The sequence below is a fragment of the Helianthus annuus genome, chromosome 5 (assembly GCF_002127325.2).
Source record: "Helianthus annuus cultivar XRQ/B chromosome 5, HanXRQr2.0-SUNRISE, whole genome shotgun sequence".
Classification (NCBI taxonomy): Eukaryota; Viridiplantae; Streptophyta; class Magnoliopsida; order Asterales; family Asteraceae; genus Helianthus; species Helianthus annuus.
In genome coordinates, this window is record NC_035437.2 from 168,529,244 (window position 1) to 168,551,856 (window position 22,613).

General features: G+C 37.7%; 1 protein-coding gene and 1 non-coding gene across 2 annotated transcripts; one reads left to right on the forward strand and one right to left on the reverse strand.

Moving 5' to 3' along the window:
- The first annotated feature begins 348 nt into the window (after window positions 1-348).
- On the forward strand, window positions 349-3,952 carry LOC110931447 (flavonol 3-O-glucosyltransferase UGT89B1). The gene is made up of 2 exons (XM_022174840.2): window positions 349-748; window positions 2,775-3,952. Exons 1-2 carry the CDS (start codon window positions 349-351, stop codon window positions 3,761-3,763), a joined length of 1,389 nt encoding a protein of 462 aa, XP_022030532.1. The 3' UTR covers window positions 3,764-3,952.
- A 9,246-nt stretch (window positions 3,953-13,198) lies between these two features.
- On the reverse strand, window positions 13,199-13,305 carry LOC118492639. Its single transcript, XR_004894643.1, has one exon. It is a non-coding gene; the product is annotated as a small nucleolar RNA R71 (small nucleolar RNA).
- Window positions 13,306-22,613: the final 9,308 nt, after the last annotated feature.

Here is a 22,613-nt window from a genome sequence, read left to right on the forward strand (position 1 = left end):
TATCACATTCTTCTACCTTCTCATTGGTAAAATTCTTAATGGTTCCATTAAGAGGTAGCCTCTTAATGACCATTCAGAGACTACCAAACAGCCCCTAACAAAATATTCTTAATTAGGGGTAAATAAGAATTTCAACTATTATAGAAAGTCTTCAATTAAATTAAATGAATTCAAGAGGAGAAATGATCAAAAGCATGACTCGTTGTTCTCTCACATGTCACATGCTAAACACTAAAACACAATATGTTTCAACCAATACGGCGTCGTTTCCTTATAATAACCTTTTAGCCCACTACTATATATTATCAAGCTTCGCAAAATGGCGTTACATCTATCAAAACGTTAAACATGTCACATTCTACCAACAACACACATTTACTTCTCTACTCTTACCCTGGCTCCGGCCATACCATCCCTTTACTCGACCTCACCCACCTCCTACTCCGCCGCGGCCTCACCGTCACCATCATTGTCACCTCCACCGTGGACATCCCGCTTCTCGACCCTTTCCTCTCCCTCTACCCTTCTTCTCTACACAAACTTGTCTTCCCTGATCCAGAAGTCACCCCATCTCGCCACCCGCTGATCGCCAAAGTGAATTCCACACAAAAACTGTTTGATCCAATTGTTCAATGGTTTCGGTCCCACCCTTCGCCCCCCACACTCATAGTTTCTGACTTCCTGCTCGGGTGGACTAGCGAACTCGCTTCCCACCTAGGCATTCGGCGCGTGGTGTTTTCTCCTTCAGGTGTGTTAGCCGAGTTTATTATCTATTACATTATTTTATTTAATATATTTTTTATTTAGATTATTATTTGTATTTAAGTTTGTTTGTTAATAGTTACTAGCTTACAACCCCGTGTATTACACGGGTTAAATGATGAAAAAATGTAAATTATAAACTTGTATATAATCTTTATCAATGAAATGACTTATTTAGATAAAATAGTAAAACAAAAGAATAGTTAATTTTCGCTATTCAAAATAATTTTCTAAGTTTTCACTTCTCTTTTGAGATACTACAATCCATTTTATTATGTCTTAAAAAGAAGTAACACTAAAAAATAAAAAAAAAATAATGATCATAAAATTGTAAGTATTTTTAAAAATAATTATAAGTTATAAGGTTATGGTAAATGAATTGTAATTAAATTCTACTATGTATATTAATGATATAATAAATACTTTGATATAAATACTATTTTTAGATATATGGATCATGAGACAAGATACGAATATCATCATTGTATAGAAAATATTACATATTAAGAAAATCATACTAAAAATAAAGTATATGTTTAAAAAAATAGGACTAAAGTTTTTTAAACTATAAATTTGAGCGTCTACAACAACTTTCTAATTAGTAGTTGACATTTAAATATTCAAATTAAAATTTTTATAATATTATATAATGTCTTTATTTAGCATGATGATAATGTCTTTAGTTGCATAATATGATTGAAATTAAGTTTAATATATTTAAAACTCAATGTTATTAGGAAGTTTGATCATTTTTTAAGATGAAAACATATTGATAGTAACGTAAATTTAAAATTGGAAGAAAATATTGAACACGTGTATTACACGGCTTAAGTAAAATATAATGTTATATACTTAATAGCAAAAAATAAATATGCCTTTTAAAAACCATTTAGTGTTCGCTTTAAAGATAATTTGGTACTTTATTTAGATAGCAAAAAATAAATATGTCTTTTAAAAACCATTTAGTGTTCGCTTTAAAGATAATTTGGTAGTTTATTTAGATAATCCGCTTGTAATTTTAGTTTTCTAAGTTATACACTATAAGTACTTGTACATGTGATTTGATACATTATTAGTAATTATTGTTTATATCCAAATAATATATTTTATCTTAACAAATATATATGGTTAGGGTAAAATGAAAATTTCTACAAGTTGTGAGAACTTAAAGAACTCGACTTTACAAAAGGTTTTTTGAATTTTTTTACAGGGGGTGTGAATGAGCAGTTAAAGACTCATGACGTTAAACTTTTTGATTTTGGATTCAAGTGGTTAAAACCACTAAAACATAAGGACTCAAAAAGTAATTTACTATTAATTAAATTTTGAAATTATACGTTTGATCTCTAACTATATTAAATAATATTATACTTATTATATTATTTGATACATTTATATTTGTTATAGATAATTATTAATTAAATTTGAATTTATACGTTTATCTCTAACTATATTTTTTAATATTATATTATATTTTGTGTATAAAAATTAATATGTAATATTATTATTAAAAGGGATGAGGCACCAGAAAGTGACACATGTACAAAAAGATTTTTGTTTATTAGTAAAGGAAGATTATATCTCTACTTTGAATATTATAATAGTTATTGACATTTTATTTCTTGAATTGAATGTTATAATAGTTATTGACGTTTTATTACTATTATTAGCTGGTTAACTTTATTATTATTATTATTATTATTATTATTATTATTATTATTATTATTATTATTATTATTATTATTATTATTATTATCTTTTTCAATGTAATCTTTATATAATGAGATATGGTTTTCATTTATTTTGTACAAAGCTATTCACACTTAAACTTAAAGTTTTCTTTGAATATTGTGATAGTTATTGACGTTTTATCGACATAATGAGAAGTTTTCAATTATTCAATAAAAAAAAATAAAACAAATATCGATATAAAGAGATTTGGTTTTTAGTTATTCAATGCATAAAACTACTATTCATAGTTACGGATTTTGGGTTCTTTCGGATTCTTTTAGGTGCTTTCAGTTCTTCGTTTATTCACACGTTGTGGCGAACCATAGAACAAGCTATTGCCAAAAATGGCGACGGCGATGAAAACTTCTTGCTTGCGTTCCAAGAAATCCCCAACTTGCCAGAGTTTCCTTGGTGGCAGGTCCCACAAGTAATGCGCGATTACGAAACCGGAGATCAAGAATTTGAATCTTTCAGGAAAGGAATGTTGGCCAATATGACAAGTTGGGGAATCTTGTACAACACGTTTGAAAAGTTGGAAGAGGTTTACATTAATCACATGAAGAGCATTATGGGCCATGATCGAGTTTGGGCCGTCGGCCCATTACTTCCAGAAACAAATGGCCCAATAGCTATAACTGGACGTGGTGGGTGGAGTACAGTGTCACCTGACCACCTGTTCACATGGTTGGACGAAAAGCCCAATGAATCTGTTGTTTATATATGTTTTGGTAGCCAAGTTGAGTTAAATGAGAAACAAATGAGTGCACTAGCACGTGCACTTGAGCTCAGTAAAGTTAACTTTATCTTGTGTGTGAAGGGAAGTGAGTCAAGCACCATTTGGACCATCCCTAGTGGGTTTGAAGACCGCGTTGGTAACCGTGGGCTCATAGTCATGGGTTGGGTCCCCCAACTGGCGATGCTAACGCATCGGGCTGTTGGCTCGTTTGTGACTCATTGTGGGTGGAATTCTACATTGGAAGCGATTATAGGCGGTGTGGTGATGTTGACGTGGCCCATGATTGCAGACCAGTTTGCCAACGCTGCGTTACTAGTTGACCAGTTGGGTATTGCGAAACGAGCTTGTGATGGTGGACCTGAGAGTGTTCCTGACTCGGTTGAGTTGGCTCGGTTGTTGGATGAGTCGTTGAGTGTTGAGAGGCCCGAAAGAGTTAAAATTAAGGAGCTAAATCAAGAAGCCACCAACGCGGTTGAACAAGGAACATCAACAAGGGACTTGGATACATTCGTCAAGCTCGTTTCTGAGATCTAAGATCATGAAGCAAAGATTAGTGAATCAACTAGATGAGGGTTTTTTTCTTTATTTTTTTTTTTAAATAATGTTTTGATGAACATAAAACATTATGTAGTAACTAGTAAAGAATGGAAAAAGACATGCTGTTTTTATTCTCGGACAAGATATTATAATAATTGCTAAGTTTGTCTTGTTTTCCAACATTTATCTAAAAATTCGCTCATTTTATAAAGTAGTATACTGATTGGTGAATTTTTTTTATTATTTTTATTTATTTATTTTATTTTGTAGATTACTAAAAGAATGGACTGAAACCATAAATTTCGTATCAAAATGTTGGAAGCTTACTTCGAAGTTTGAAGTCACAAATGTTATTGAAGTAAGAAAATGAGACTAAATAAAAGAAAGGGTAAATTACGCTTTTTGTCCTTTATGTTTGTATCAGATTGAATTAGATATCCTTTAACTTCAATAATTACAGTCACAATCCTTTATTTGTAAAACTCATTACACTCTACGTCCTTTAACCCTAAACTTGTTAAAAAATTTAGTTAAGTATTGCATGTGCGTTGCACATGAGGGCAGATGCCATACTTAACTAAAATTTTTTAACCAAGTTAGGGTCAAAGGGCGTAGAGTGTAATGAGTTTTACAAATAAAGGATTGTGACTGTAATTAATAAAGTTAAAGACTATCTATTGCAATCTGATACAAATATAAAGGATGAAAAATGTAATTTATCCTAAAAGAAAAGAAACTAGGTTTTCTAATGAACTACACAGTTTCAACTTTCAAAGATGAAAATGGGTTTCACATAATCATTTTTTAGGTTGGCTTAAAGTGTGTGATTAACAAGTATATATGGGCTTGGGCTGCAAACCAACTTGAAACAGAATACCACATCAAAAGGTCCATTGCAAAAGAAAGGGAATTAAATGGTCTACACTCTACAATAGTGGATGGCTGGGGGTTGTTAGGCATATATAGAAATCCATATATAGAAAAAATGGAATTAATTCTGCTTCTATTTACATGGTGAATTAGTTGTGCCTCGCCATAGACTATGGTTTGATTATCTTCTATTATAACAAATCTGATTTCTATTTGCATTTTGAACTGTAGGTAATTATACTCACTAACATGTTAGGGTTTTATTATGCGTATGGATGACAATCAAACTCGTACTCGATTGGTAAACCAAAAATCTGACATATTTGAGACGGGTTTGGGTCGGGTAATTTGGTATGAGATCGAGTTTGGGATTAGTTTTTATTTTTTTTCACGGGTTTGGGTTTTAGTGACATACCCGTTCACCCAACCCGATTACCCGATAAAGTGTACCCAATATGGTCTCTTTTATTTTTTTTAAATATGTGTGCGTATATATATATGTATATGATATATATTGATTACCGGCCTACACTATTTATGTTATCTATGCATTTGAGTATTTTTTATATACATTTATCTATTTTATTTATATATATTTTAATTATTTAATATGTTTTTATGATGATAATGCCAAATGTAATTGATTAGTAGTTGTAACACTCTATCCTGTTTCATACCGAATATCTGAAATATTCGTAGGATTAGGTCCCAGATTTTTTTTACAAATATCTTACGAGTCAGAGTTAATTGATAACCCAGACGAACCGACTTAACGGGTTATTACACAATTAAATTACAGCGAAATACAATAAGATTTTGCACACAAAACTTTGTCACGCGTGATCATATTTTATATCTTTTTGAGAAGATGTTTCCATGGAGGTAGCAGTTTAAGAGTATTTGGTTTTTCGCGTGCTTGATCGTCCGCCCGGTACTAGCTTTTGTATAAATCTGTCATAAACATAAAAAAACGATTAGTGTTTATATTTCTTTTGTGTTAACGGATCGAAAAATGACAAAGGAAAATGTTTTGAACGATTGAGGTTCTATCGCGAATAGCAACGGAAACGCCTTTAGCAAGATCATCGCACTTTACTAAATTGTGCACTTTGCTAAACCGTGCACTGTACATTGACTAGTGCACTTTACTAAACTGTGCACTGACCTGGACACTTTGCTGAACTGGGCACTAACTTGTGCACTTTTCTAAACTGCGCACTGACCTATGCACTTTGCACTTTACTAAATTGTGCACTTTTGTTAAATTATGCACTTTTGCTAAATTGTGCGTTGTGCACTTTACTGAACTGTGCACTTTTTCTAAACTGTACACTTTTGCTAAATTATACACTGTGCATTTTGCTAAATTGTGCACTTTTGTTAAATTGTGTACTTTGATAAACTGTGCATTTTTGTGTGTTCTGAAAAAAAAAATGGTATATAAAAAATATAAACGCCAAATGCCAATATTGTGTTTTCTGAAAAAAATTTAAAAAAATACAAAAAAACGCCAAACTACTTTTCACTTGCTCTCGAAGACCGTGTCGATTTTCTTTTAATTACGGGCTTTTGGCATGTCGATGCGTAGTGTCCGTAAGCTTTACAATTTTTACACTGTCTTTCTTTCGCCCCGGGCTTCCCTTTTGTTTTTGTTTTTTTATTGCTTCCCCCTGTTTGGATTTTAAACACTTGCGAGATCCAGAACCTTTCGACTTATACCCAACAGGGATTCTTATCGGATTCTTGTCGTTTTGATATTGACCTGTTATCTCCGCAAATCTATCCCTAGTACTAGGAGGAGGAGCAACAATCTGCATATCTTGAACATTCTTCATATAAGATTGAACATGATCCTTGTATAATGATAGCTCCTCCTTATTACCAAATAAACGGTTCAAAGTATACTCTGTTGCAAAAATAATATCTCGCATCACACCCTGCACACCGGGATCAAGCTCGGTCATAAATTCACGACTCATTGGGTAATCAGAAGAGCAATTTGGCGAAGCCTCTTTACGCCATCTATTCAAAATGTATTGTTTTGGAAATTCCCTAATATCCAAACTTTTCAAAACATAAAATATATGTCTACATAGCAAAGTAAACTGCTCAAAGCGCCTGCATGAGCAAGTACTGGTGCAATCAGACTTATGGTACATTACCTGAAAAACGCCAAAAACAATGTATGTATAAAACGTCATGCAGACAATGTTTGTATAAAACACCATCAAACAACAAACACAAAAACTCCATGCAAAAAAAATGTTTAAAAATATAATAAACGCCATATTCAGAAAACGCCAAAATAAAATACCCAAAAAACCCCATTGTTTACCTCAAATAAGGATGTACAAGGCTGCAGGAAATCATTTATGTAGAACTTAACAAACCCATAGGGATGATCTTCATAACATTGATTTAAGCCATCCCACTCCCGATTAGCTCAGTTTGAACGTCACAATTTTTTTTTTGTGTGTATATGTCAGCAACTTGGCCCTCCAACACTTTATAATTACTTTTCAACTAGGGGCATTTGTATCGAGATTCAAGATCATCTTTCTGGTGCATGTGACGCTGTGCTTCTATTGCAGTTTCGTAATGAGTCATTGATGTGTGTAAAATGCAACATATAAATTACATCAAATGAGGCATAAAACTAACCCTTTTTAAGTACTAATGTTGGAAAAAGAGTGTTTTTGTCTTCCTTTTGTATTTTCAGGATGAAATGAGCTCAAATTCACAAAAGAAGCAAAAAGACAGCTAAATCTAACATAAATACAAGAAAAGGAATAAAAGTGGATTGCCCGACCCCTCACGGCATCCTCCCAAGCAAGAATAGAGAAGCCAGAAGACTGAACACGCCCCGTACTCAGCCAGCACGGGGCCGTGCCCAAGAAGCAGCAGAAAAGACAAACCTATAGAAGCTTCTATTGCCCACCACGGGGTCATGTCCAGTGAGCACGGGGGCGTGGCGAAAGTACAACAGGCGCATTAATTGTAATTGCGAATTACAATTAATGAAGAGAGATAGTGTCAGACGGGCACGGGGGCGTGTCCAGCGGACACGGGGCCATGCCCAGCCTTCTGTTCAGCCTATAAATAGGAGTGCTTGGCTTCATTTCAACTCATCCCTTGGCACACCACCTCTCTCACACTTCATCCACCACCCACCACCACCATAACACCATCATCCACCACCATCATCCATTGTTCATCATAGAGTGTGTGAGTCGTCTCGGGATCCAAGATTGATCGTAAGAGTTCTTGACAATCAAGGCCATGTTTGCCTAAGTCTCTTACATCACTTGGTGAAGACAAGTGTTTAGTATAATACTTTTTATTTTTAATCTTTTGCACTTTTTATTTGGTTTTGTATTAATGACTTTAATAACTAGTTACTTATGTTGAAGGTGATCTTTCCTTATCGTTTGTCCGTGGTGTCTTGGCATTATTTTACTGTCTATATAAAATAAAATATTTTCACCATTCATATCTCCACGGTCTATATGGAGGTATGTTGGCTACCTGGTCGGGGGTTAAGGGAACGGTTTGGTAAGGGTCTTGCCCTTGTTCAGCGTTTAGAGGTCCTGCAAGGGACCTGGGTCAATTTTAGTAGGATCTCCTTCAATGCCCATAGGTACTGGATGGCGGGGATCCAAACTCTTTGACCCCCTCATAAGTTAACTACTATTAATATTATAACCCGGCTATTTAGGACTGTATCCCTGCTGACTCAGACTACTTAGCCGAGGGTAACGTCACCGCCAAAAGCGGGGCCTACCATAATTTGCATTAATGTCACACCCCGATTTCCACGTGTATCACCGGTGGGCCCGATGGGGGATTACCGTGATGTAGTTGGCAACAATATAGTCAAACCACACAATTATATGAATGCACAGCGGAAGCAATATGATAATATATTTCAACTTAAGTGTAATATCAATGTATCACCATTGTTGAAATAATAATCCACAGGGGATCAATAAAAATAACAAAAAGTATTGTTCAACAGATTTCAGGCATCTTAAGCTTGCGAGACTTCTAATGATGCTAAGGAGAAATCTCAGCCAATTACGCCTAGTACCTGCATTTAGTCTTTTTGGGGAAAATACGTCAGTTTACACTGGTAAATAAATTCAACCGATACTTTTGTAAAAGTGTTTAATAAAATTGATTTGAATGCACAAGGCACAAATTCTTTTATAACTTGGGAGAATTATTTAGATATATAATCTTGTAAAGAATTACATGTTACTATGCGTTCGGTCGCCCGAGTCGTATCGGGTTAAAGTTTAATAGACACACCACATAGTATAAAACCGTGGCGGGTAACCAACGGCTACACTTTTATAATTATAGACATAATGCCGGGTGTACGCCTACACCGGGATGTCAAGGTCGTGGCCATTCGTAAATGCTGCCAAGGATATCCGGGGCATGGTCATTAAGCCCCCAAAGGCGTTAAGCCAACACAACAAGTTTTTAAACGGGTCACATTGATAATACCCAACTGCAAATGAGATGGGGTCAATTGCCCGACCAAGCGGTATTTTAGATACCGTAACCCAAGCCCGTATAACGGAAAATAAGTTAAAAGTATTTACCTTTGCAAGTATAATCCTTAATTGAATAATTCACAGATAGCTTTTACTGGTCTCCTATTATGGAACGAAGGTTTTAAAATAACCTATTAGAATCCTAACGGGTCTTTATATTTGCCGTAGCTTAGACCGATCAGTTTCAAAGGATAATTACGGTTTAATCGCGTGAAAGGCGAAAACCGTGAATGGAGTGTGATTTTTGACCCAACAAGTTTGAAGACTTGTTTTATTTGGGTATAATAATCATACTCTGGATTTTGGGGTCAAAACAATATGGTTTGACCCGTTTCGGCTAACTTATGTAAACTAGTTACATAAGCCAAACTGTGCGTGCAAAAGGCGCAACGGGTAACCGTAGGAGTCCTACACTATTTTCCTAAGTCAACATGCCTTAAAGAGGTTGTGGTATCAGTAGGATACTTTCCATAATGCCCGTAACGAGTTTAAGTTCATATTATGCCCCGTAGGGGTATTTTGGTCTTTTTAAAGATTATAAAAGAGGTTTCTGAGTTCTACAGGAAATCCGAGTTTCCCGAACAGTTTATAAAGTCTAAAATACTTTATTTATTATTTAAAATCAGTAGCAACTGGAATCGGGTCAAAAGACCTTGTAGAACTCAAGTTATGGCCGAAAAGGGTATATTCGGTATTTACCGAACCGTTGCCATAACCGTAGGTTATGAGCAGGTTAAAAATAATTAAAAATCTTTAAAAATCCCAAAATATTATTTTACAACAGTGAGCAAAAGGTTTGGTGTCGAAATCCGGGTTTAAATAAGCGTTATGCTAATTGCGCTATTTAATTATTAAAGTTTCGCAATTTGCACTAATTAGCATAACTCATATTCTGGACCTCGGATTGACGTGAAATTTTAGGGACATGCTTAGAAATCAGTAACCAAGGTCATGATCCTTTCATGTGTCCGAAATTCTCGTTTTAATTTATAAAGGGCGTTACGGTCAACTTTTAAGCATTTAATGGAAATGTGTAAAAGACTCGGACAAACAACGAACCGGTCACAGAGGGTTATAACATTATGTAACCTGGTCCTAAGAGAGTCCTAAGGCATATCTAAATCAAACTTTAATGGGTCAGAACTGAAGTCAATGCAAAAGTCAAACTTTTGCGACTTTCGGCTCCGAACCGGGTCAAAACAACAAATGGTCGGATCAAACAAGCTTAGACTAGTTTATATACTTATTATCATGTTTTATGAGTGTTCAAACAGGTCGCATATCATCTACATTACAGATTATGCAAGAAATCGCAAAATGACATTTCTGTTGACTTTTTCTAAGCACGTTTGACTCGATATTTGAACTAGTTAGAGTGGAAATCAGAGGGTGCCCTTTTAGGGGTTTAATGCCCACATGATTACCATCTTATAACTATCTTTGATTCGACAAATCACTGGACCATTCGTGATTTATCGCAAAGTCAATCGTTAGTTACGACGGATTGACTTTTGGGCTAAAACTATTGAAAAATGAAACCACAAAGGGTTAGGCAACTTACAGAAGCTTGGTGCACGACTTAGAATGATAGAGGAAAGCTTGAGAGCTCCAAGAATGATCAGAAGGTAAGTTTTGAGGTGTGTTTCACTTATGCACAATGCATGGCCTTTTATAGTGAAAGAATGGACCTAAGATCATTACACATCAACCTACAATGGAGCATGGATGTTCAGCAGGTGGCCCTTGGTGCTAGGAGGCAAGTAGAGGGCGCCCATGCTTCATTTATTGCACTTTTGATCGTTCACAACTTCAAACAACAAGTCTGTCCAAAGTTTCTGCATCTCTGTCTGTCACGCGGCCCGCATTAGATTTCATGCAGCTTGTACGCGGGCCGCATGGATCTTCATGTCAGACGCGTATCCACAGATGGCTCGCGGCCCGCTTCAACTTATATGTTTCCCTCAGGCGGGCAGCCTGGGTCTGTTTTCAAAGATTTTTAAATCTTTTGTAATGATTAACCGAATCTTTATAATTAATAACCTGACCTTTCGGGTTCGAAGAGGTAACTTTGCGATTTGGCCCTCGGTTAATTACAATTAAGGGCCTCGTGCCATTTACCCGCACTGTCAAGTCCCCGGTTAATTTAATTACTATCCGGAAAGCCTTAACTTTCACTGTTGACGCTTTTAACCCTTCTCGTACGAATTTGATCATAACTTTCTCGTTTTAAAACGGAACTTCGCGGAATTTATACAGTACATTCTAGTGAGCGTATTTTACTGTTACAAAGCCTCGGGTTCGTCAAAGGGTCACTCAGAGGTATAATTATACATGTTGACACGGTTAACCCCTGCAGCTTGAAATCTCCCACTTTCTTCCGCGTTTCGCTTCCATACGATCCATGATTTATTCGTTTGAAGGTACGAGCATCGTTTAGGGTTACTATACAGTATATTTACCCTTTGTTGACATTTATAACCCTCGAATTTACATACTTTCAAGGTTTGTCAACTTCAGTCCTTTATTTATTATTTAATGCCACGTGTAAACTAATGACACGTGTTAACACATTATTGGACACAAAATTTCGAGGTGTTACAATTAATAACTTAATTCATTATCTTTCAATAATCCGACCCTTTAGGATTGTATCCTTGCTGACTCAAACTACTGGGTTGAGGGTAACGTCGCCTTCAAAAGAGGGGCCTACTACAATAACTAAGATAATCTCCTAAACAAGTGCAAAAGTGCAAAAATAATCAAAGGTTATACTAATACACGAGTCGGATCCAAGTGATTCATCTTGTGTATCTGTTTTTATTTTTATTTTATTTTATTTTTCAGCATTTAGTTAGTTTTTATTTTCTTAGTTTAAAAACCTTTTCTAACTTTTTGATTTGATTAGACGTTGAGGATAAACCGGTACTAAAAGCTCTTGTGTCCTTGGACGACCTCGGTATCTTACCAACACTATACTACGTCCACGATGGGTGCACTTGCCCATATGTGTGTTTAGTGTTAGTAAATATCGTGTTTTATAAATTTAAAACTTGGCTAAAAGTGTAAAAAGGGCTTAAATATATATCTAAAAATATATACACGCTAACACGCATCAAGTTTTTGGCGCCGTTGCCGGGGACACAAGGATTTTAAGAAAGTTAGGAATCAACGGCCTAATCATATTTTTATTTTTCTTTTTAATTTTTTAGGATTTTCTTAGTTTTTCAGCTTCTGCAGAGCTCAGCACGGGCCGTGCCTGGTCGGACACGGGCCGTGCCCAGCATCGTTACTTGCAGTTTTTAGTTTTCCAAGTTACAGAAGGCTGAACACGGGGTCGTGTCGGTGCAACACGGGGTCGTGTCCAACTTTCCAGTAACTGGGATCTGGAAACAATCACTGTAACTCCGACCACGGGCCGTGTTCGTTGAGCACGGGGCCGTGGTGAACCTTCTGACCAGCATTCTTTTCTGTTTTTATTGCAAGACTTGGAACCAGACGCTATCCTACGTAGTGTATGAGCTCCAGTTCTAATAAGGACATAAAAGAACCTCTAGAAGAACCCGAACGCTTTCTCAGAAAAAGACTAAAAGCTAAAAACCAAGAGAAAGTTTCGGGGAATCCACCCATGGCGGACCAACGTACCCTCATGGATTATCTACGACCCACCGTAGGTAACCTAGGCGCCGCTATCAATGCACCGAATGTTGAAGCCAATAACTTCGAACTTCGGCCGCATTTGATACAAATGCTCCAAAACTCCGCAACCTTCCATGGGCTTGCGGACGAGGATCCCCATCTACATATTACTAATTTCTTAGAAATATGTGATACCTTTCGGATCAATGGAGCATCAAATGACGCCATCCGCCTCCGAATGTTTCCTTTTTCACTAAAAGACCGAGCGAAAGCTTGGCTCAACGCCCTCCCAGCTGGATCGGTAAACACCTGGGATGAACTAGCCCAAAAATTTCTATATAAGTATTTCCCTCCCGCTAAAACGGCTAAATTAATGACTGAAATTAATACATATTCACAAGAGGACGGGGAATCCTTATATGAAACTTGGGAAAGGTTCAAGGAACTATTACGCAAGTGTCCACATCATGGCCTTGCGATATGGCAACAAGTATCCACTTTCTATAATGGATTGTTGCCACACACAAGGCAGGCACTTGACTCTAGCTCCGGGGGACTTTTAGGTAATCGCCGCCCGCATGAAATATATAACCAAATTGAGGAAATTGCTCAAACCAATTTTTAGTGGCACACTCCCCGAGGCAATAAATCTATTGCCCCGGGCGCCCATAAGGTTGATGAAAGCACTTCTTTGCAAGCCCAAATCGAGGCCCTTTCTTCAAAAATAAAAAAATTAGAAATGACAAAAACAGTCTCGGTTATGGCTTGTGAAGGGTGTGGTGGGCCACATGAAAATTGGAGTTGTATGAAAGAAACGGAAGATCAACAAGAGTCGGTAAGCTACATTGATAATAGACCTAGGCCGTCGGGTCCTCCAACGGGCACCTACAACCAAGGATGGCGAAGCCACCCAAACCTTGGTTGGAGAGAGCCCGGCAATAGTAGTAACCAACAAACCCAACGAACAAACTTTCAACAACCAAGAAATGAGTCACAAAATTTCACTCAACAAGGTGGACGAGAAAGGCTTGAAGATACTGTATCTCGCCTCATCTCCGACACTGAAAAGAAAAACTCGGAAAGGTTTCTACAATTAGAGTCAAATTTTAGAAATCAACAAGCTAGTATTCAAAACATAAAAAAACAATTAAATCAACTAGCTCAAAATTTTTCCGAGAGACCACAAGGTGCATTACCAAGCAATACCGAAACAAACCCAAAAGCGCAAGTTCATCTCATCACGTTACGAAACCGCACCGTGGGGCCTGCGGAGGCGCCACCGCCAACAGAAGAAATTATACCCCCGCCTCTACAGGAAAAGAACTCCCTTCCGTCATCAGAGCTTGCCAAGGCTCCTCGAGTTCCGTACCCCGGTAGGTTAATTCGTCAAAAGACCAATGAGCAATTCGCAAAATTCGAAAGTCTGTTAAAACAATTGCATGTCAATATTCCTTTTATTGATGTCCTAACCCAAATGCCCAAATACTCTAAGTTCATGAGGGACTTCCTCACTCATAAAAAGAAAATTGAAACTTTGCAATTAGTTAACTTAGGCGAAGAATGCTCTGCTCTCGTACTCAACAAACTTCCCCAAAAGAAAATCGATCCCGGAAGCTTCACGATTCCCTGCTCAATCGGGGATTCCCCTGTTCGTAATGCACTAGCCGATCTTGGGGCTAGCATTAACCTCATGCCCTCATCAATGTTTAAAAGACTCGGCCTAGGAACAACGAGTCCTACAAAAATGAGCATACAACTTGCGGATCGATCTGTCAAATTCCCGCAAGGTGTCATCGAAAATGTCCTGGTAAAGGTAAGTAAATTCGTCTATCTGGCCGACTTTGTCATACTCGATATGGAGGAAGACACCGAGGTCCCCCTCATACTAGGGAGACCATTTCTTGCCACCGCACAAGCAGTGGTAGATATGAATGATGGAACGCTCACCTTGAGGTACGGGGATGATGAAGTAAAATTCGGAGTTGGGAAGAGAATAGAAGACGACGACCCGGTCAACTACATGAAGGTTATTGATTCAAGTTTGGATGCGGCTCTCCGACGGTGTAACATGGGATGCCAAACATCCCACTCAGAAAACATATAACCTCACATTGGGTCTAGCCAAGGACCCTTATAAACGTGGCGCACCACGGAGGCATTCCGCGGAACTATCCTTAGTTTAGTTTAATCTTTTAGTTTTATTTTGCAGGAATAAGACACACTCATGGTGGTAAAGGATGAAAAGGGAAACGAGAAAAATGGCCCCATGCACAAGAACAAGGCAACCCGACATAAATTTCTCCATTACAGAAGGCTCAACACGGGCCGTGTCCAACCAACACGGCCCCGTGCTGAACCCCCTGCAGAAAATGCCCAGTTCAGGTAACTGGACACGGGCCGTGTTCACCAGACACACCCCCGTGTCCAGGCTTCTGTCTCATTTCTTTAATTTTTGTTACTGGCACCTGAACACGGGGCCGTGTCCAGACTGCCAGTAACATAAATCTTTGCTTTTTAACACCGTATTACACATCCAATCAACCTAAAAATTTATTTTTGGGACACATTGAGGACAATGTGTAATTTAAGTGTTGGGGGGAAGCTAAAACCTTGAAATTTTGCAAGTCCTATTAACAAGCCTTACACAAAACTCTATTGGAACCGCTAAACACCCCAAATTTTTTTTCAAAAATTTTCATTTTTTTTATTTGTCTAAAGTTTAAGTTGGAATCCTAAGATTAATAAGGTTATATTTTTACAAATTTACAACTGAGAGCGTCGTGATAACAAGAACCAACATAAGAAAATTATGAAACGGCATGACAAGCTTAGTTAAAATTTGATTATATATACTTGATCACATAAAAATCCATTCCCACAAAAGTGAGTTTTGAGCCTTTATTGAGCATACAAAATTTACATCTTTTGACTAAATGCTCATTTTTCGTTTCTTGTGTGAATAGCCGCTTGGTTCTTACGACTCTAGAACTTGCCACGACGATTCATTCCCGGTCCTTACCAACTTAAACCCAAGTAAGTAAATGATGGAGGCATTAGGACTAACCCAATTTTTTTCTACACCATTATTATTCATTTTTTTTACCACCTACCCAAAATCCCCCTAGTTAACCCCCTTTGAGCCTAAACCTTTCATTTCTTTTCCCTAAAAACCCTTTCTACCCACCAAAACCCCTTTTTATTTTCACCCTTTATTTTAGTAACAAGCTCGGTTTTCGTGTGACAAAAAAAATGATGATGAAGTTAGAAATAAACAAACAAAGCTATCAAAACAAAAAGCTTGTTTGGAGAAATAATTCGAAATAAAAAGTCAATAAAACAAAGTGTTTTACGAAAACCAACGCTTTTTACGCCTTTTCGCCCTTTTACTAACCACTAACCCAACCACCCACCTTTAGCCCAAGCCTAACCCTTCACCCAAAAAGCCCTCTTGATATTTACAAAGGTATAAAGTTAAAAAGGAGGAGGATTGATTGCTTGGCAAGCTTATGGTAGGAATAAGTTCCATGCCGCTCTCGAGTGATTCACTAAAAATATACCTTCGGCCGAGTGTTGAGTGATTCCCCGTTAGGTATGTGAACTTATATATAAATTTTAAAAAGGCATGCTATGCCCAAATAAGTAATTTCTCTTATAAAACGTACTAAATAAATCATAATGAATAGGATTGTAAATAAATAAAAATAAAACCCAAAAAGATCTTGGATTCCCGACACTCTATGACAAGCCAAAAACCTTCTCTTCTACCCATTCCATTTGGGAGTGTAAGCCACATATTAAAGAGTTTTGCTTGAGGACAAGCAAAAGTTCAAGTGTGGGGGTATTTGATGTGTGTAAAATGCAACATATAAATTACATCAAATGAGGCATAAAACTAACCTTTTTTAAGTACTAATGTTGGAAAAAGAGTGTTTTTGTCTTCCTTTTGTATTTTCAGGATGAAATGAGCTCAAATTCACAAAAGAAGCAAAAAGACAGCTAAATCTAACATAAATACAAGAAAAGGAATAAAAGTGGATTGCCCGACCCCTCACGGAATCCTCCCAAGCAAGAATAGAGAAGCCAGAAGACTGAACACGCCCCGTGCTCAGCCAGCACGGGGCCGTGCCCAAGAAGCAGCAGAAAAGACAAACCTATAGAAGCTTCTATTGCCCACCACGGGGCCGTGTCCAGTGAGCACGGGGGCGTGGTGAAAGTACAGCAGGCGCATTAATTGTAATTGCGAATTACAATTAATGAAGAGAGATAGTGTCAGACGGGCACGGGGGCGTGTCCAGCGGACACGGGGCCGTGCCCAGCCTTCTGTTCAGCCTATAAATAAGAGTGCTTGGCTTCATTTCAACTCATCCCTTGGCACACCACCTCTCTCACACTTCATCCACCACCCACCACCACCATAACACCATCATCCACCACCATCATCCATTGTCCATCATAGAGTGTGTGAGTCGTCTCGGGATCCAAGACTGATCGTAAGAGTTCTTGACAATCAAGGCCATGTTTGTCTAAGTCTCTTACATCACTTGGTGAAGACAAGTGTTTAGTATAATACTTTTTATTTTTAATCTTTTGCACTTTTTATTTGGTTTTGTATTAATGACTTTAATAACTAGTTACTTATGTTGAAGGTGATCTTTCCTTATCGTTTGTCCGTGGTGTCTTGGCATTATTTTACTGTCTATATAAAATAAAAGATTTTCACCATTCATATCTCCACGGTCTATATGGAGGTATGTTGGCTACCTGGTCGGGGGTTAAGGGAACGGTTTGGTAAGGGTCTTGCCCTTGTTCAGCGTTTAGAGGTCCTGCAAGGGACCTGGGTCAATTTTAGTAGGATCTCCTTCAATGCCCACAGGTATTGGATGGCGGGGATCCAAACTCTTTGACCCCCTCATAAGTTAACTACTATTAATACTATAACCCGGCTATTTAGGACTGTATCCCTGCTGACTCAGACTACTTAGCCGAGGGTAACGTCACCGCCAAAAGCGGGGCCTACCATAATTTGCATTGATAACTTAATTCATTATCTTTCAATAATCCGACCCTTTAGGATTGTATACTTGCTGACTCAAACTACTGGGTTGAGGGTAACGTCGCCTTCAAAAGAGGGGCCTACTACAATAACTAAGATAATCTCTTAAACAAGTGCAAAAGTGCAAAAATAATCAAAGGTTATACTAATACACGAGTCGGATCCAAGTGATTCATCTTGTCTATCTGTTTTTATTTTTATTTTATTTTTCAGCATTTCGTTAGTTTTTATTTTCTTAGTTTAAAAACCTTTTCTAACTTTTTGATTTGATTAGACGTTGAGGATAAACCGGTACTAAAAGCTCTTGTGTCCTTGGACGACCTCGGTATCTTACCAACACTATACTACGTCCACGATGGGTGCACTTGCCCATATGTGTGTTTAGTGTTAGTAAATATCGTGTTTTATAAATTTAAAACTTGGCTAAAAGTGTAAAAAGGGCTTAAATATATATCTAAAAATATATACACGCTAACACGCATCAGTCATGAACTCAACAAGACTAGATTTTGAAATGCACACTTGACCAAAAAAATGGTTCTCACTCTCCGACCTCGATGTCGTATGCATAAGGCTCGACAGTTCCTTCTTTCTATAGTATGCAGGGATCCAAGATTCCCTAAATACAAAAAGATCAGGAAGCCAGTCATTATCATCTAAATTGAATTCTCCAATAACCTCTTCCCATCCTGATTCAAACTCTTCGGGTGTAAGAATATCCGTCCACACATCACCACAAATACGTTCTTTGAAATTGGTGGAATTGCATAGCCTAACAACAACCTATATATAACACGAAAACGCCATGCAAATATATATATTAGAAACAACAAACTAACATTAAAAAGTAGTTATGAATGACGAAACGCCATATATCTTAAAACGCCAAACACATGAAAATAAGAAAATCAACCTTTAGAGAAAGTTTATGCATCACATGCCACATGCATAATCGATGCCTCGTTTCAACAAATACAACAGAAATAGCCTTCTTCATTGTTGGATCTTGGTCAGTGACAACAACTTTTGGTTGAGAACTAACAACTTTTAGAAAAACTCTCAACAACCATATATACGTATCAGCAGTTTCTGATGCCAATAATATAGCACCAAATGTAACATTGCAGTGGTGATTGTCTCTACCAGTGAACGGTACAAACACCATAGAGTATCTGCATATGAAACGCCATTGAAAAAATGAAACGAGAACAAAACGCCAATGTAGGTAAACAGTGAAAACGCCAAAAAACAGAAAAAATAGAATTATAAATATTACTTGTTGGAACGATACGTGGCGTCAAACTAAATCACATCACCAAACACGTGGTAATTACGTTTGCATTAATCATCACACCAAAAAAGTCCCTTCAAACGATTCTCTTCGTCTGTGAAGTAATCGTACGAGAAATTATGTTGGGACTGTTTTTTTTTCATCCAAATGTCTCACAACCATCTCAGCGTCGTATTCCTCTATAAACAAGTTAATTGGCTTCTTGTAGTTTTAAAATCAACTTTACTTGCGTCCACATCTTCAAAACCGCCAAAACAAGTCTTCATAACATTAAACGCCTTAACCTGTCCCAAATTCAACTTAGACATGCTATGTATAACATGCTTCTAAAGCTGAGTGAGGTGTCGTTCAGATGGAAGAAAATGCTTATCAGGCTGTTCAACAAAATCATGGTTATGCTCCTCAACAAACTTATAGACCTTCCATGATCCAACCTCAAATATTAGACATAAATGTGCTCCACAACCAGTCCTCTTTGAAAACTTGGATCGCACAATCCTTTCCTTTTGATTCGAGTCCAACGTATCAACCTTCTTGTCCTTATATACAATTCTCATACACATGTAATACTTAATATGTTTTTCTCCTTTGGCGTTTATCTTTTCAGTCCCTTTCCTAAAAGAAAAACCACAAGCTGAAGCATACCTAACCTACATTGAATAACAATCATCGAGGCTTGGGAATATCATGTCCATTTTGGGCTTTATCTCTTCACTAACGTCAGTAGTGATAAATGGTAAACCAGTTTTGGGGCAAAACCTTTCATTCGAGGAAACACCTTCGTCTGAGAAAACACAGTATGTCACACCCCCAAAATACCACCTAGGGAATGTCCCTGTTAGGCGTACGACATACCAATAACGAGCCACTAATTACATTGAACGCGTACAAGTTTCAAAATAAAATCCTTAATTATTAATAAAATACCATCAACAAGTTTAAGTGAAAACCAAAGTATTCAGCGGAAGCAAAATTAAACAGTTTCAAAACCAAAGTATTGTATCAAGAAATCATTAACATAAATCCATCCAGTCGACCCATGACCGCTCCAGCTACTCCAGACAGCAAGTTCCAATGCAAAACATCTAACGACCTACAAGCATGCAAACAAGTGTGTCAGACGACGCTGGTGAGTTCAAAGTTTTGTTAACAAGTTGAGTTACCAGTTACATGTATAAAACAATTTAACAATTTGATTTGATGTTGTTATTAACTCGATTACCGCAGTGGCTACAAGATGTATTTGCCCAACCCCAATGTCTCTATCAAAACATTGGTCATGCTTTAAGGAAATTAGTTCACGCCCGTCCTCCCTGGTACGGTGTGAGGGTGCCAAACCTAATAGCGCTATCAACTAATAACCTCGTTGCCTCCCCGGCAACTGTCGGTAGATGTAAGGGGTCTTATATGATAGAAACTGAGTAATAATAACAAACATCCCAATAAACTAGCATTCCTCCCCGGAACGTTACCCGTTATCCCTCCCCGGGATGCATGCTTGGAAAAAGAGCAGTGAACTCACCTTGGTTTGCTCGGTTTAATAGTGTACTTCTAGTGTTAATTAATGGTCAGGTCCGTTACATGTGACCTAAGGTACAACATCATGTATCATTAACTAATTCAAAGAACCCATGAATCTAATTAGTTATGTAAAGGCCAGTTCAAACAGTCTTGTTAACTCAAGGTTATCAGCCCAAACTAGGGATGAGCATATCGGTATCCGATACCGAACCGATACCGATACCGCCTAATACCGATCCCGAATTTCACCCAAACTAGGTACCGATACCGATACCGAAACATGTCGGTTAGGTATCAGTATGGTATGGTATCGGTATTATACCGTATTTTGAGGGTCGGTATCGGTATAATACCGATACCGTACCGTACCGATACCGAAAACGCCAAAAAGTGGATACCGATCGGGATACCGATCGGGATCGGGATCGGTACGGTATCGGTACGGGATCGGTATGGGATCGGTATTCGGTGGCATATGCTCATCCCTAGCCCAAACAATGAACACTCAAAAGTAAACGACCCAATTAAATCCAATAATAAACAGATTTCAAATTCTTGATCCGAATTATAAAAACAAGTTTAATGAAATCAATTTAAGTATTTAACAACATTAATGTTGTTGACCCACAAATAAAACTAATCATATACTATTCTTGGCCTACTAAAACAGATATATACATATGCGGCCCACTATTTATATAAATAGACATTCTAAATGTGAATACAAATGAAAGATATGCATGTAATTTCCTTTCTCAATAAACGTAGACATTATAATACTTATATGATATATTAGTTGTGTTGTGAGTGAATATTATCATAGATATGGGTGAACCCCGTTTAACAGCATGTGAGGCTGTTAAATGACACACATATTTTTATTTAACGGCTAATTTCTTTAATCTCCTGTCGTCTGTGGGACTTGAACCCAAGAACTTCTCCTTTCCAACTTAGGTTGTTAATACAATGGTCGAGGCAAACCGTTCTTGACTGTCGCCTTGCTGAGTTCTGGATAATCGGTACACATACAAAAAGGCTTATCTTCACGGATATAACTGGGGCTCCCCAAAGCGAAAAACTAGGTCCGACAAACTCTTGTCCAACAGTTCCTGAAGTTGATTAGACAATTCTGGCAACCCTCGTGGCGCAGGACGGTATGAGTACAAGTAATCATAATCAGAGCTACCGCTGGCGTGAGCTCAAACTGAGATTCTGCCTAACAGTTGTGGAAGCAAGTCCGAAAGCTCCTCGTGTAGCACACCAGGAGGAATCACGAACAATTGGTGGATCCTTGATCCTCTTTTCCTTAGCCTTAACATCAGTAACGGTTGCTAACGTTGTGGGGTAATCCCTCTGTAGACACTTCTGGGCCTTCATTGCTGATATGATGCTAACCTTTACACCACTCTGACACTTCAAAGTATAAATGACGCAAAAGTTTCCTTCCTCAAGGTATATTTACACGATATCCAGTTAACCAATCTACACTACTACTGCATCGAGACCATCAAGGATAGCGAAAAGGAAGGTCGATGTCGAACACTTATCCCACAAGGTTAAGTTTGCACCCCAATGAACATACAAGGCTTCAATTGGCTTGCACAGGTTTGGTTTCGAGAAGCATCAAGGTTAAACGGAATCGAGACGAAGCGGTTAGCTACCCATGCAAGCTACCATGTTATTATTATGTCTGGCGTCGCCTACGCCAATCCTAAATACCCTTCCACAAGCACCACTACCAGTGTTGTTACGATCACGTGGATTTCCCAATACTGTTATCGTTCCCTTAGTTGTTGTTGTCTTGATTTAACAACGGCCAATCCGTGTCGTAGGCACCTTCATTTCCATCCTGTAGGCCACGACTACAAGTAACTTGATGTTGCTGTGACTGTTGCCTCTAATGTCGTTGCTTGAAAC

What these genes read in the sequence shown, in the direction of transcription:
- LOC110931447 (XM_022174840.2), top strand. Translation starts at nt 349, where the DNA reads ATGTCACATTCTACCAACAACACACATTTACTTCTCTACTCTTACCCT. An exon ending in CGTGGTGTTTTCTCCTTCAG is followed by an intron (nt 749 to 2,774) that starts GTGTGTTAGCCG and finishes GGATTCTTTTAG; the next exon opens with GTGCTTTCAGTTCTTCGTTT.